This window comes from Bos indicus, chromosome 24 (genome assembly GCF_029378745.1).
Source record: "Bos indicus isolate NIAB-ARS_2022 breed Sahiwal x Tharparkar chromosome 24, NIAB-ARS_B.indTharparkar_mat_pri_1.0, whole genome shotgun sequence".
Classification (NCBI taxonomy): Eukaryota; Metazoa; Chordata; class Mammalia; order Artiodactyla; family Bovidae; genus Bos; species Bos indicus.
In genome coordinates, this window is record NC_091783.1 from 43,860,707 (window position 1) to 43,873,879 (window position 13,173).

Consider the following 13,173-nt stretch of genomic DNA (forward strand, 5'->3'; position numbering starts at 1 on the left):
TTCATCTGAAGCCTGAGAACGTTTGAAAGAGACTAAACAGAGGCCTTACAAATAGCTGAAAAAAGAAGAGAAGCGAAAAGCAAAGGAGAAAAGGAAAGATGTACTTAACTGAATACAGTGTCCAAACAATACTAAGGAGAGATAAAAAAACCTTCGTAAGTGAACAAAGAAATAGAGGAAGACAATAGAATAGGAAAGACTAGAGATCTCTTCAAGGAAATTAGAGATTCCAAGGGAACACTTCATGGAAAGATGGGCGCAATAAAGGACAGGAACAGTAAGGACCTAGGAGAGGCACCTAATTAAAAAGAAGTGGCAAGAATACACAGAACTGTACAAAAAAGGTTAATGACTCAGATAATCACAATAATATGGTTAGTAACCTAGAGCCAGACATCCTGGAACATGAAGTCAAGTGGGCCTCAGGGAAGCATTACTAGGGGCAAAGCTAGTGGAGGTAATGGAATTCCAGCTGAGCTCTTTAAAATCCTAAAAGCTGATGCTGTTAAAGTGTTGCACTCAATATGTCAGCAAATTTGGAACACTCAGCAGTGGCCACAGGACTGAAAAAGGTCAGTTTTCATTCCAGTCCCAAAGAATGGCAATGTGAAAGAATGTTCAAAGTACTGCTCAGTTGCTACTCACATGCTAGCAAAGTAATACTCAAAATCCTTCAAGCTAGGCTTCAACAGTATGTGAACCGAGAACGTCCAGATGTACAAGCTGAATTGAAAAGGCAAAGGACCCAGAGATGAAATTGCCAGCATCCGTTGGATCATAGAAAAAAGCAAGAGAATTCCGGAAAAATACCTACTACTGCTTTATTGACTAGGCTGAAGCCTTTGACTGTGAGGATCAAAACAAACTGTGAGAAATTCTTAAAGAGATGGGAATACCAGGCCACCTTACCTGCCTTCCGAGAAACCTGTGTGCAGGTCAAGAAGCAACAATTAGAACCAGATATGAACAATGGACTGGTTCAAAATTGGAAAATTAGTATGTCAAGGCTGTATATCGTCACCCTAATTTAACTTCTGTGCAGTGTACATAAGGCAAAATGCCAGACTAGATGACTCACAAGCTGGAATCAAGATTGCCAGGAGAAATATCAACAACCTCAGATATGCAGATGATACCCTGCTAATGGCAGAAAGGAAAGAGGAGCTAAAGAGCCTCTTGATGAAGGTGAAAGAGGAGAATGAAAAGCTGGCTTAAAACTCAACATTAAGAAAACCAAGATCATGGCATCTGGTCCCGTCACTTCATGGCAAATGAGGAAAAAATGGAAACAGTGACACACTTTATTTTCTTGGGCCCCAAAATCATTGCAGACGGTGTCTGCAGCTATGAAATTAAAAGACACTTGCTCCTTGGAAGAAAAGCTATAACAAACCTAGACAGCATATTAAAAAGCAGAGACATCACTCTGCTGACAAAGGTCCGTCTAGTCAAAGATATGGTTTTTCCAGTAGTCATGTATAGATGTGAGAGCTGGACCATAAAGAAGGCTGAGTGGCGAAGAATTGATGCTTTCGAACTGTAGTGCTGCAGAAGACCCTGTAGAGTTCCTTCGACAGCAAGGAGATCAAACCAGTCAATCCTAAAGGAAATCAACCCTGAATATTCATTAAAAGGACTGACGCTAAAGCTCTGATACTTTGACCACCTAATGTGAAGAGCCCACTCATTGGAAAAGACCCTGATGCTGGGAAAGATGCAGGAGGAGAAGGGAATGACAGAGAATGAGATGGTTGGATGGCATCATCTACTCAATGAACATGAGTTTGAACTCTGGAAGATGGTGAAGGATAGGGAAGCCTGTCCATGGGGTCGCAGAGTTGGACATGACTTAGTGACTGAACAACAACAATGGTCATTAAGTAGCAGGCTGGGTCTTGAAACATCTTTCTACTTTCTTCACTCTGTACCTGATTCTGACATCCGTTGCAAACTAAGGATTTTACTAGTCCCATGCTGTTCCTGCTCTTCGTTTTCAGTGTCCCTAGGCCAAAAGAAATACCTAACAGTTTCCCTAAGTGGTTTAGTCCAAACAATTTAAATGTGTCCTAACAACTTTATTTTAAAAAATAAATGCACAGATTGAAAGGAATAGTTTCTAGTTCTTAAGTTCAGTTCAGTCGCTCAGTCGTGTCCCAGCTCTTTGCGACCCCATGAATTGCAGCATGCCAGGCCTCCCTGTCCATCACCAACTCCCAGAGATCACTCAGACTCACGTCCATCAAGTTGGTGATGCCATCCAGCCATCTCATCCTCTGTCGTCCCCGTCGCCTCCTGCCCTCAATCCCTCCCAGCATCAGAGTCTTTTCCAAGGAGTCAACTCTTCGCATGAGGTGGCCTAAATATTGGAGTTTCAGCTTTAGCATCATTCCTTCCAAAGAGCACCCAGGACTGATCTCCTTTAAAATGGATAGGTTGGATCTCCTTGCAGTCCAAGGTGCTCTCAAGAGTCTTCTCCAACACCACAGTTCAAAAGCATCAATTCTTCAATGCTCAGCCTTCTTCACAGTCCAACTGTCACATCCATACATGACCACTGGAAAAACCATAGCCTTGACTAGACAGACCTTTGTTGGCAAAGTAATGTCTCTGCTTTTGAATATGCTATCTAGGTTGGTCATAACTTTCCTTCCAGGGAGTAAGCGTCTTTTAATTTCATGACTGCAGTCACCATCTGCAGTGATTTTGGAGCCCCAAAAAATAAAGTCTGCCACTGTTTCCACTGTTGCCCCATCTATTTGCCATGAAGTGATGGGACCAGATGCCATGATCTTAGTTTTCTGGATGTTGAGCTTTAAGCCAACTTTTTCACTCTCCACTTTCACTTTCATCAAGAGACTTTAGTTCCTCTTCACTTTCTGCCATAAGGGTGGTGTCATCTGCATGTCTGAGGTTATTGATATTTCTCCCAGCAGTCTTGATTCCAGCTTGTGCTTCTTCCAGCCCAGCGTTTCTCATAATGTACTCTGCATGTAAGTTAAATAAGCAGGGTGACAATATACAGCCCTGACGTACTCCTTTTCCTATTTGGAACCAGTCTGTTGTTCCATGTCCAGTTCTAACTGTTGCTTCCTGACCTGCATACAGGTTTCTCAAGAGGCAGATCAGGTGGTCTGGTATTCCTATCTCTTTCAGAATTTTCCACAGTTTATTGTGATCCACACAGTCAAAGGCTTTGGCATAGTCAATAAAGCAGAAATAGATGTTTTTCTGGAACTCTTGTTTTTCTCATGATCCAGTGGATATTGGTAATTTGATCTCTGGTTCTTCTGTCTTTTAGTTCTTAGTTGCCACAAGTGCATAGTAATGGAATGTTACTATGCACAACAACATCTGTTGAGTACTAGACTTCTCAAGCCTTGAGATGAGATCTGACACCAACTGCACTTCTTGTTTTACATTTATTTTCTGTGGTACCACCAAAGTCTTAGCTTCACAAGGTTCTGTTGTCAATTAAAGAAAAATATAGTGCAAGCTACTCAGTTAAAACTGTGCTCTACTTGATGGTGTATCTGTGATATCTTCCAGGTGTCAGATATCAATAAGTTTTCATTAAACTTTAAAATACCCTGCTGTGCACATATGCATTTGTTACAGTGTCCAGCACACATTTTGGGAGCCAAGGCTGTAGAGTAAGGGTCAGGACAGAAATGGAACTAACTTCATTTACTATGACGACTTTTGTCAGTTTTAATGTCAGTGGTGACTTTTATGGATTAGATTGTGGAAGTATATGGGGATTATAATTAGTACTTCATTAGCATTTTTAGAAATTCATGTGTAATATGTATCAGTATTGTTTTCAGTATTCTCTAATTTTTAAAAAATTCTTGATCACTGAAATTAAATGGCCAACTTCTGATTTAAATTGCTTTTAAAGTCTCAGCATTATGTTTACAAGTAATATCAAATTTTTACCATTTCAGTATCAGTTCATGAAGTTTGACCATCATTTAAGTAATCAAAAATGGAAAATTCTGCAAAAGCAGAAGAACATGAAAAAATCTTTCATAAAGAAGTGAAAACATCATTAGATTCAGAAACAGAGTCATCATTCATTATTAATGAAAATACAGCCTTTCCTGAGACTGGTCTTTCTGCAGAGGCTCCTACTTGTGGGCAAGTAAACACACCAAAAAAGAGAAAAATGGAGTTTGAGGAGGATCTTGTAAAGGAAAGTTCTAGCTGTGGGGAAGACACTCCACCCAAAAAAAGAAAACTTGATGCTGAAATTGCCCCAGAGGAAAAAGGTTCTGGTGATGATGAAGGCATTTCAAGGAGAAGAAGAATAGAAACTGATGGTTTTCCAAAAGATGAACCTGCTGGAGATGGCACTCAGAAAAGGAGAAAAATAGAACTTGAAGATGTTCCTGAAAAGCAAAAGGTATTTTGAATGCATTTTTTAAAATGCATAATGGAATATGTCAGATTGAAATGTGGAGCAGTTATGAAATACCTTTTTTTAAAAACATAATTTTAATAACTTAAGGGTTCTGTTTTTTTAACTTAATTTTTATTTTATATTGAAGTATTATTGATTTGCAATATTGTGTTAGTTTCAGGTATACAACAGCATGATTTAGTTATACATATATCCATTCTTTTGCAGATACTTTTCCCATATAGGTTATTGCAGAATATTGAGTGGAGTTCCCTGTATAGCAGGGAACTTGCAAAGTCCTTGTTGATTGACTATTTTATATATAGTAGTGTGTATATGTTAATCCCAAAGTCCTAATTTACCACTTTCCCCTGCTTTTCCCCTTTGGTAACCATAGTTTGTTTTCAAAGTCTATGAGTTTGTGTCTGTGTTGTAAATGAGTTCAGTTGTATCATTTTTTTAGATTCCACCTGTAAGTGATGTTATATGTTTGTCTTTCTCTGATTTCTCTTAGTATAATAATCTCTAGCTCCATCCACATTACTGCAGATGGCATTATTTCAGTCTTTTTGTGGCTGCATAATATTCCATTGTGTACATCTTCTTTATCCATTCATTTGTCAGTAGACATTTAGGTTGCTTCCCCATCTTTACTATTGTAAAGAGTGCTGCAGTGAACAATGGAGATCATGTATCTTTTCAAATTCTGGTTTTCTTCTCATACATGCCCAGGAGTGGAATTGCTGGATCATATACGAGTTCTATTTTTAGTTTTTTAAGGAACCTCCATACTGTTCTCCATAGGGGTTGTACCAGTTTACATTCCCACCAGCAGTGTACAGGGTTCCCTTTTCTCCACACCCTCTCAGGCATTTATATTTGTAGACTTTTTGATAATGGCCATTTTGACCTGTGTGAGGTGATACCTCATTGTAGTTTTGATTTTCATTTCTCTTGTATTTAGATAAAACTTCTGCTAATGAGATAATTTTAATCTTACTTGGAAATCTTGACTAAACACTTGAAAAGGAGTTTTTATAGTTTGCTTTTTTCTTAGTGTTTTTAAAAAGACATCAGTGTAAGTTTCAAGTGATTTACCTTTTTTCCTTTTTAATTAGGTGTTTATCTCTTTTTTGTGTTTGAAGTGTTTGAGATTATCTCTTAAAATGATAAATTTCTAGATGATACCCACTTTTACATTTCTTTCTTAATGTAATTCCTTAAACTATGTTATTTCCGCTTCTTATGTGAGGGTAGTTACTTGAAGCCTGATATCTAACAAGAGTATTGTAAAGCAAGGGATAGCAAATCATTTTCATCTGGGAATACTATTTTGTGATGGGACCTGAAGTGGAGTCTGCATTATGCAATGAATGAGTAAAATTCTGTTATCACTCCTCAGGAAGAAAGTGGCAGATAAGCCAGGTGTTTGTCATTGGTGAATTGCAAACCTTTTTAATAGAGAGAAGCTTGTATTGTAAACATAGTTTTCAAATTTTTACTAGCAGTGGAACCCTTTTTTCAAGGGAAAATCTTCAACCTTTTACCTATTTTACATACCAGGTGAAACACTTTGGTTGAGCAGAAAGTGGGGGAATCTGAGGCCCTTTACTTATCTGGCATTTTTGTAGAATGCTTAAGGTCTTAGAGAGTACAAATTGAAATTTGAGTTAGGTTAGTAGCAAATAATAGAAATCATTGACACCAAACGTAGACTGTTGTGTTCTCATCTTTTTGTGAATATTAGCTCATGTAATGCCCACAATAATTTTATAATAATATATTTAGTATATTATTTCCATTTTATTTTCTTGTAGGAACTTCATTCACTACTGACATTTACTGAACTGAATAAATCAGAACTCTGGATATATACTGGTTTTATTAACACATTTACACCAAAATTCTATAGATGAAAATTTCTTAGGAGATGTTTTTAAAAATAGGGAACAGGGGAAAATCTTTCATGTGATTATAATTAGTGGGATTTCTGAGATTCTACTACAGCTTCGTGAAGTATACCAATCTCAGTAGTATTTTATCCATATACAGGCCAGATGCTCTTTTAGACTTGTTTATTTCATGTTCAGCTTCTTAATTTTGTGCCATTCTTCTGTTTTCAGAACTTGGAAGAAGGACACAGCTCAGCAGTGGCCGCTCACTACAATGAACTCCAGGAAGTTGGTTTGGAGAAGCGTAGCCAAAGCAGAATTTTTTACCTAAGAAATTTTAATAATTGGATGAAAAGTGTCCTCATTGGTATGTTTGTTTTTTGATTTACAGTTTTGAATTTTTAATTTCAGCTTATGTTTCCTTTTTTTCTCCCTAAGTGGTTAATCATATACAAAGTGACTAGGTCTTTAGTTACTGTTCATTTAATCATCAAACCTTGGCTTTATAAAACCGGAGCCAAAACTGAAATTAGGCCTTTGAGATAAATTATTTTCTTTTTTTTTTTTTTTTTTGGTTAATTATTTTCATATTTACTAATGGCTGACTACATAGATATTAATATGGAGTTATTTAGGTTTTCAGAAGGCAGTGTGCTTTTATATTTAGAATTAAGGTTACCTAGTGCATTGGAGAAGGAAATGGCAACCCAGTCCAGTGTTTTTGCCTGGAGAATCCCAGGGACAGGGGAGCCTGGTGGGCTGCCATCCATGGGGTCGCACAGAGTCGGACACGACTAAAGCGACTTAGCAGCAGCAGTGCTATTAAATAATCTGTTTTACTCTAGTAGTTTTGGAGCAATCTTATATTATTGAATGAAACATTTGGGTTCCATTAAGTTAAGAAAATGGGCAGTGGCATGATTTTTTTATCTCTGGGCCTTTAATGAGTTGGTAAAGGTCATCATTTGTATTGATTGTCCATTGAACTTGTTCTTTTCTTCTGGGGAAAAATAAAGTTTACTTTGAGGATTGATGGAGAAATTCAGCTTTTTGAACATCATTTTTGTCTATGAAAACTCATTTTTGAATTTAAAATGGAAGTCAGTGGAGGAAATTTAATTCTGAAAATATTTATTGCTTTCTTTATCAAATATATTAGTCAGCCACTTACCTGAGATTAGAGAATTTATAAAAGCCAGTAAATGTTGAAGTTTTTCACAAAAAGTTTATTTAGTTTTGGTTTCTGTTTTGTTTTTTTAAAAAGCCAGCCTCAGAAAAAGTGAGAATGCTTTCATAGTTAAACTAAAAAAAGTAATGTGCCATTTATGACTACTTCCTATCGTTTTGACAATATTTTAGTAATTTTATAAAAAATAAATTATCCATCCTGAAAAGTGTTAGGAATGGGAACTAGACTCATTTCAGATACATTTTAATATTTTTCTTTCTCACTTTTGTTTTTAATATTTATGTTTTATTACAAAAACAAGGCTTATTTGATTCTGCTAGTTGTCATCTAGGATAAATGAATAAACTTTAAAAAAAGGGTTTTTTGGGGTTACTATTATGGCATTTTAAAATCTATACTCATAAAATAATCTTTGGACCCTATTGCTAATTTCTCAATTTTTTTCTTCCTTTCTTCATCATCCTTAGTAATGTAGATGACTTATCATTGAATATTTTTCCTTAGTCACTTATTCATGTATTTATTCATTGAATAAATATTTTTAAGTTCAGTCGTATTTTTCACATTGTTAATTGTATTATTTTTATAAACAGGAAAATAGGTAGTTTTTATTATAAAAACACTATGTCAGGCAAAAATGTCAGGCAAAAACGTATCTCTCAGCATATTCCTGATGGTGGTTTCTCCTTCAGCTGTTCCAGCAGCTCTCTTAACGGGTGCTTTGCTGTCTGCACCTGTCTTTCCTGTCTTGCTGTAATCGATGTGCTCTGTGCCAGATTCCTTTGCTGTCTTTTTTTGTGTGTGTCTTCTCAACACCCATTCTTTGCCATTCATTTTCTCTTCCTTGCTGTTTATAGCTAGTGATAGTTGAGTGTGATGCTTGAATGTGATAAAGGTAACTTGAATAATGTTTCATGAAGATTTCCCCTCTCATTAATCTTATTTTGTGGAAATAAAGAGGTTTTATCACTCATGCTGCCTTTTACTCTTTGCATATTACACTGTTTTTTTAAAGATTTATAGCAGAAAGTTAAATATTGAACACTTGTACATCTGTTGAAATCAGTTAAAAATCCTATGAACGGTGAAAGCAGAAGTATTTATACTGAATATTCTAGCAGTCAAAATATTACATAGGAAATAAAAAGCATTAAGCTTAGAATGATAAAGGTAGAATAGATCTAGGATTCAGTATTTTATCCAGTGTTAGAATTGCTGAATATTTCATTGTCTAAGAATATTAATATGCCTTTAACCGATAGTTGAACCATTTGGCTATTGATGTAGGGAGCCTACTAATACCATCCATTAATTATTAATGTGATTTGGTAGATTGAGATAAAAGATTCCATTTTTACTTCAGAGTTTTAAGAATTCTGATGACAGTAAAGAGGTTTATATAGTTTTTTGACTAGTTCTTGTGTTTCTTTTGGAGGTAAGCCTTGAATCTTTTATCAAAACCAAGCTCTTATGATCCCATAATTATTTTCATCTTATTAAGTGTATAAAAAGCCAAACATTTAGCTTTGGAAAGAGAACTACAACAAATTATGAATTAATTTTTCTCTTATCAGGAACAAGTGTTGAGTATTCTTGTATTAATTAGAATTTAAAATGTTTGCTATTGACCTGCCAAGATCGTGCAGCTTTTCTATACTGTTAAACTTCTGTTTAATCAAATAAGAGAAAATGTTTGCTATATAATGTTGAATCAAATTCTGAAAATAACCTTCAAAAACCTGTCTTAGTTTCTGAAATACCAGAGACATACTCTTTCTTTTTTAATGCTGAAGAAGAGTCAAGTTAATTAACTCTTAGTCAAATTTGAAATATTTCCCAAAAGTTATGAATTAATTACATAAATGAATATGTTTATATTACACGTCATGCAGAAGTTACTAGGTTATTAAGGATAACAGTTTATGCTTTAGTAAAAATGGAGAAGAGCATTTATTATAACTTATTTCTCTCTTTTAGGGGAATTTTTAGAAAAGGTGAGACAGAAAAAGAAACGTAATATCACTGTTTTGGACCTAGGATGTGGTAAAGGTGGAGATTTGCTCAAGTGGAAAAAAGGAAGAATTGACAAGCTAGTTTGTACTGGTAAGAGAGATAATGACATGGGAAGGAATGCTTTGTGGTCAGCCAGGTAAATGGAAATAAGAAAGATATATTATGGGCATAATACTGAAATACTGTACCACAAGATGTCTGGGAGCTGCTCATGAGACAGGTGTTTTTTAAATGAGGATTGAGAATTCACTGATGGTGTTAAGACCACAAATGATAGAAGTCATGTCAGACTCCATGTTTGAAGCACAAACTTGGAAAGGCTTTCACTGGTCACAGATAGGACAGCTTCATGAATTAAAAAAAACAGTAATTATAGTGGATTGAAACACATGAAATAAGGGAAAAATCTCATTGTTCAGACTTGGAGGGAGCAAGGAAACTTACTCATTACTCTGTAATGTATAAACAAAGGTAGAGGGTATTTATCTTTTCTAACCCTATATGAACCATATTTCAGCATAACCAAATGGTATTGAAAAATCACAATGAATAAATTTTTCCACCCTTGATGAAATAATGGCTCTAGTTGCAGTCATTAAAAGATGCTGAAGCTATTAGGAGAAAAGTTGAAAGGAACTTAACTGGATTAATCAAGCACCTGAACCTCCCAGTCATTCTTAACCCAGAAGAGGGGCAGGCAGACAACATGTTCCTTCCTGTCTGAGGAGTCATGGAAGCGCACAGCACTGCCTGTGGAGTCATGTTGCCTAAATCGGCACTTCTCACAGTTTCTGGTTTATGACCTCAGTTCAGTTCAGTTCAGTTCAGCTCAGTCGTGTCCGACTCTATGCAGATGACAGCACCCTTATGTCAGAAAGTGAAGAGGAACTAAAAAGCCTCTTGATGAAAGTAAAAGGGGAGAGTGAAAAAGTTGGCTTAAAGCTCAACATTCATAAAACGAAGATCATGGCATCTGGTCCCATCACTTCATGGCAAATAGATGGGGAAACAGTGGAAACAGTGGCAGACTTTATTTTTGGGGGCTCCAAAATCACTGCAGATGGTAAGTGCAGCCATGAAATTAAGAGATGGTTACTCCTTGGAAGGAAAGTTATGACCAACCTAGACAGCATATTCAAAAGCAGAGACATTACTTTGCCAACAAAGGTCTGTCTAGTCAAGGCTATGGTTTTTCCAGTGGTCATGTATGGATGTGAAAGTTGGACTGTGAAGAAAGCTGAGCACTGAAGAATTGATGCTTTTGAACTGTGGTGTTAGAGAAGACTCTTGAGAAGAGTCCTTTGGACTGCAAGGAGATCCAACCAGTCCATTCTAAAGGAGATCAGTCCTGGATGTTCTTTGGAAGGACTGATGCTAAAGCTGAAACTCCAATACTTTGGCCACCTGATGCAAAGAGTTGACTCATTGGAAAAGACTCTGATGCTGGGAGGGATTGAGGGCAGGAGAAGGGAACGACAGAGGATAAGAGGCTGGATGGCATCACTGACTCGATGGACATAAGTTTGGGTGAACTCCAGGAGTTGGTGTGCTGCAATTCATGGGGTCAGTACACTCTTAAAAATGATTAAGGACCCCGGGAAGCTTTTGTGTATGTAGTTACATCTATTGATTATGGAAATTAAAACTGACAATTTTAAAAATAGCTTTAATTTATTACAAGTAAAATTTAGTGAGAAGACTAGCATTTTAAAAGTATTTTTGCAGATTCTTAATTCTGTAATAATAAAAGACAGCTGAATTTGCACCCCTGTTTCTGCATCAGTATGTTGTGATGTGTTATTTGATGAGCAGTGAAATGGAATTATTTGATGTGAAACTCCATTAAATCTATCTTGCACTTTGCCCTGTGAGATTTTGTTCACTAAAATTATGCAAATCTTCTAAACGTTGGCATCAAGAAATCACATTGGTTTAATATCATCATAATCAGAAAAGTCTTTAGTATTGGGACAATGCCCAGCCCATCGTGATAGAAACAGTTTTTTCGGAGTTGTAGTTTTCACTTGAAAGCTCAGGTTTATCATTGGTAACAAATACTATCTGTAGTTTTCACCTTTTTCATTTTGAAGAAAAGGTCTGCCAGATTACCAGGTCTGAATAACCAGTTTGTCTGTCTGTTGTTCTTCAAGTGAAAACAATTTTTGTATAAAAAATTGGCCAGTACAGCTCACAGACAGTCACACCAGTCCTATTCAGATAGACTTCATTATATAACAGAAATGTTTTGAAGATTTTATAAAATTAATGTTCACTGCTTTATCAAGGACATTCCTAAATGAAATTGGCTTCCCTCCTTCCCCTTTTTTTCTTTCTGAGCTGGTTTATAGCAGTGAAAAATATATCAAGAATTACCAGTATCATTGGTGCTCCTACCTGATATTCATGACACAGTATCAACTGTTATTTTTTTGTGTTAGTCACTCAGTCATGTCTGACTCTGCAACTCCATGGATTGTAGCCCATCAGGCCCCTCTGTTCATGGAATTCTCCAGACAAGAATACGGGAGTGGGTAGCTCTTCTGTTCTCCAGGGGATCTTCCTGACCCAGGGATTGAATCTGGGTCTCCTGCATTGCCGCCAGATTCTTTACCACTGAGCCACCAGGCAAGTCCTTAGACTGCAAGGAGATCAAACCAGTGAATCCTAAAGGAAATCAACCCTGAATATTCATTGGAAGGACTGATGCTGAAGCTGAAGCTCCAACACTTTGGCCCCTGATTCAAAGAACTGACTCATTGGAAAGACCCTGATGCTGGGAAAGATTGAGGGCAAGAGGAGAAGGGGGCGACAGAGGATGAGATGGTTGGGTGGCATCATCAACTTGATGGACGTGAGTTTGAATAAACTCCGGGAGTTGGTGATGGACAGGGAAGCCTGGTGTGCTGCAGTCCATGGGGTCGCAAAAAGTCAGACACGACTGAGGGACTGAACAACAACATCCACTGGTGCTTCTGTACCTGCAGTGCAAGTCTCAACACTGGGAAAAAACAAATAACATTTTATTAAGAAAATATAAAAGCTGAGTGTACAGAGTTAGGTTTTATAATTCAAATTGGAATCTAAACTTTCTGCTTTAAACTTTGAATAAGCATTTAAAAATCATGATAGAATTTCTCTGTTGTCAGTACTTATTGAGAAAGTGTTTAATTCATTCTGAAAAATATGGGTCATTTGCATTGGTACAGAAGACTTTATTCTCCCTTGTTTTGAAGGAAATAGAACCTTTTTGCTTTTCTAAGGCTAGATTCCTTGCTAGAGTTTAACAGTTGAGATGAAATCTAGATTGTGCCATTTTTGTGTTTCTGATGTAATGTGGGCCTCTGCTGACATCACTGATGCCCTTTCCCCCTCCAGATATCGCTGATGTTTCTGTCAGACAGTGTCAGCAGCGGTATGAGGACATGAAAAACCGTTGTCGTGATAATGAGTATATTTTCAGTGCTGAGTTTATAACTGCTGATTGTTCAAAGGTATGTGTTTTTTTAGAAGTATGTCTTTATATTTTTAGTTTGAATAAGTGATTTGTTTTAAAAATCAGCTCATTTTTAAAAAATGTGCTTTGAAACATTAAAAATCTTAAGATATGGCATTTTTAATTTCAGCTAGAAATTCCATTAATGATACATTTCCTTAAATGACCCACCAAATACTTCTGGTAA

At 36.5% G+C, this 13,173-nt stretch overlaps 1 protein-coding gene across 4 annotated transcripts in view; it reads left to right on the plus strand.

The window, feature by feature from the left end:
• Positions 1–13,173, plus strand: part of RNMT (RNA guanine-7 methyltransferase) — a 31,629-nt gene that overhangs the window by 1,519 nt on the left and 16,937 nt on the right. For 3 of the 4 annotated variants that reach the window (XM_019986510.2, XM_070778550.1, XM_070778551.1), the window contains 4 exons: positions 3,945–4,402; positions 6,523–6,658; positions 9,458–9,583; positions 12,869–12,984. In XM_019986510.2, the coding sequence (XP_019842069.1) occupies positions 3,986–4,402; positions 6,523–6,658; positions 9,458–9,583; positions 12,869–12,984 (795 nt within the window). In that variant the 5' untranslated portion in view covers positions 3,945–3,985. Of the gene's footprint in view, positions 1–45; positions 573–3,944; positions 4,403–6,522; positions 6,659–9,457; positions 9,584–12,868; positions 12,985–13,173 lie in introns of those variants that run through there. The other variant, XM_070778549.1, reaches the window with a different exon arrangement.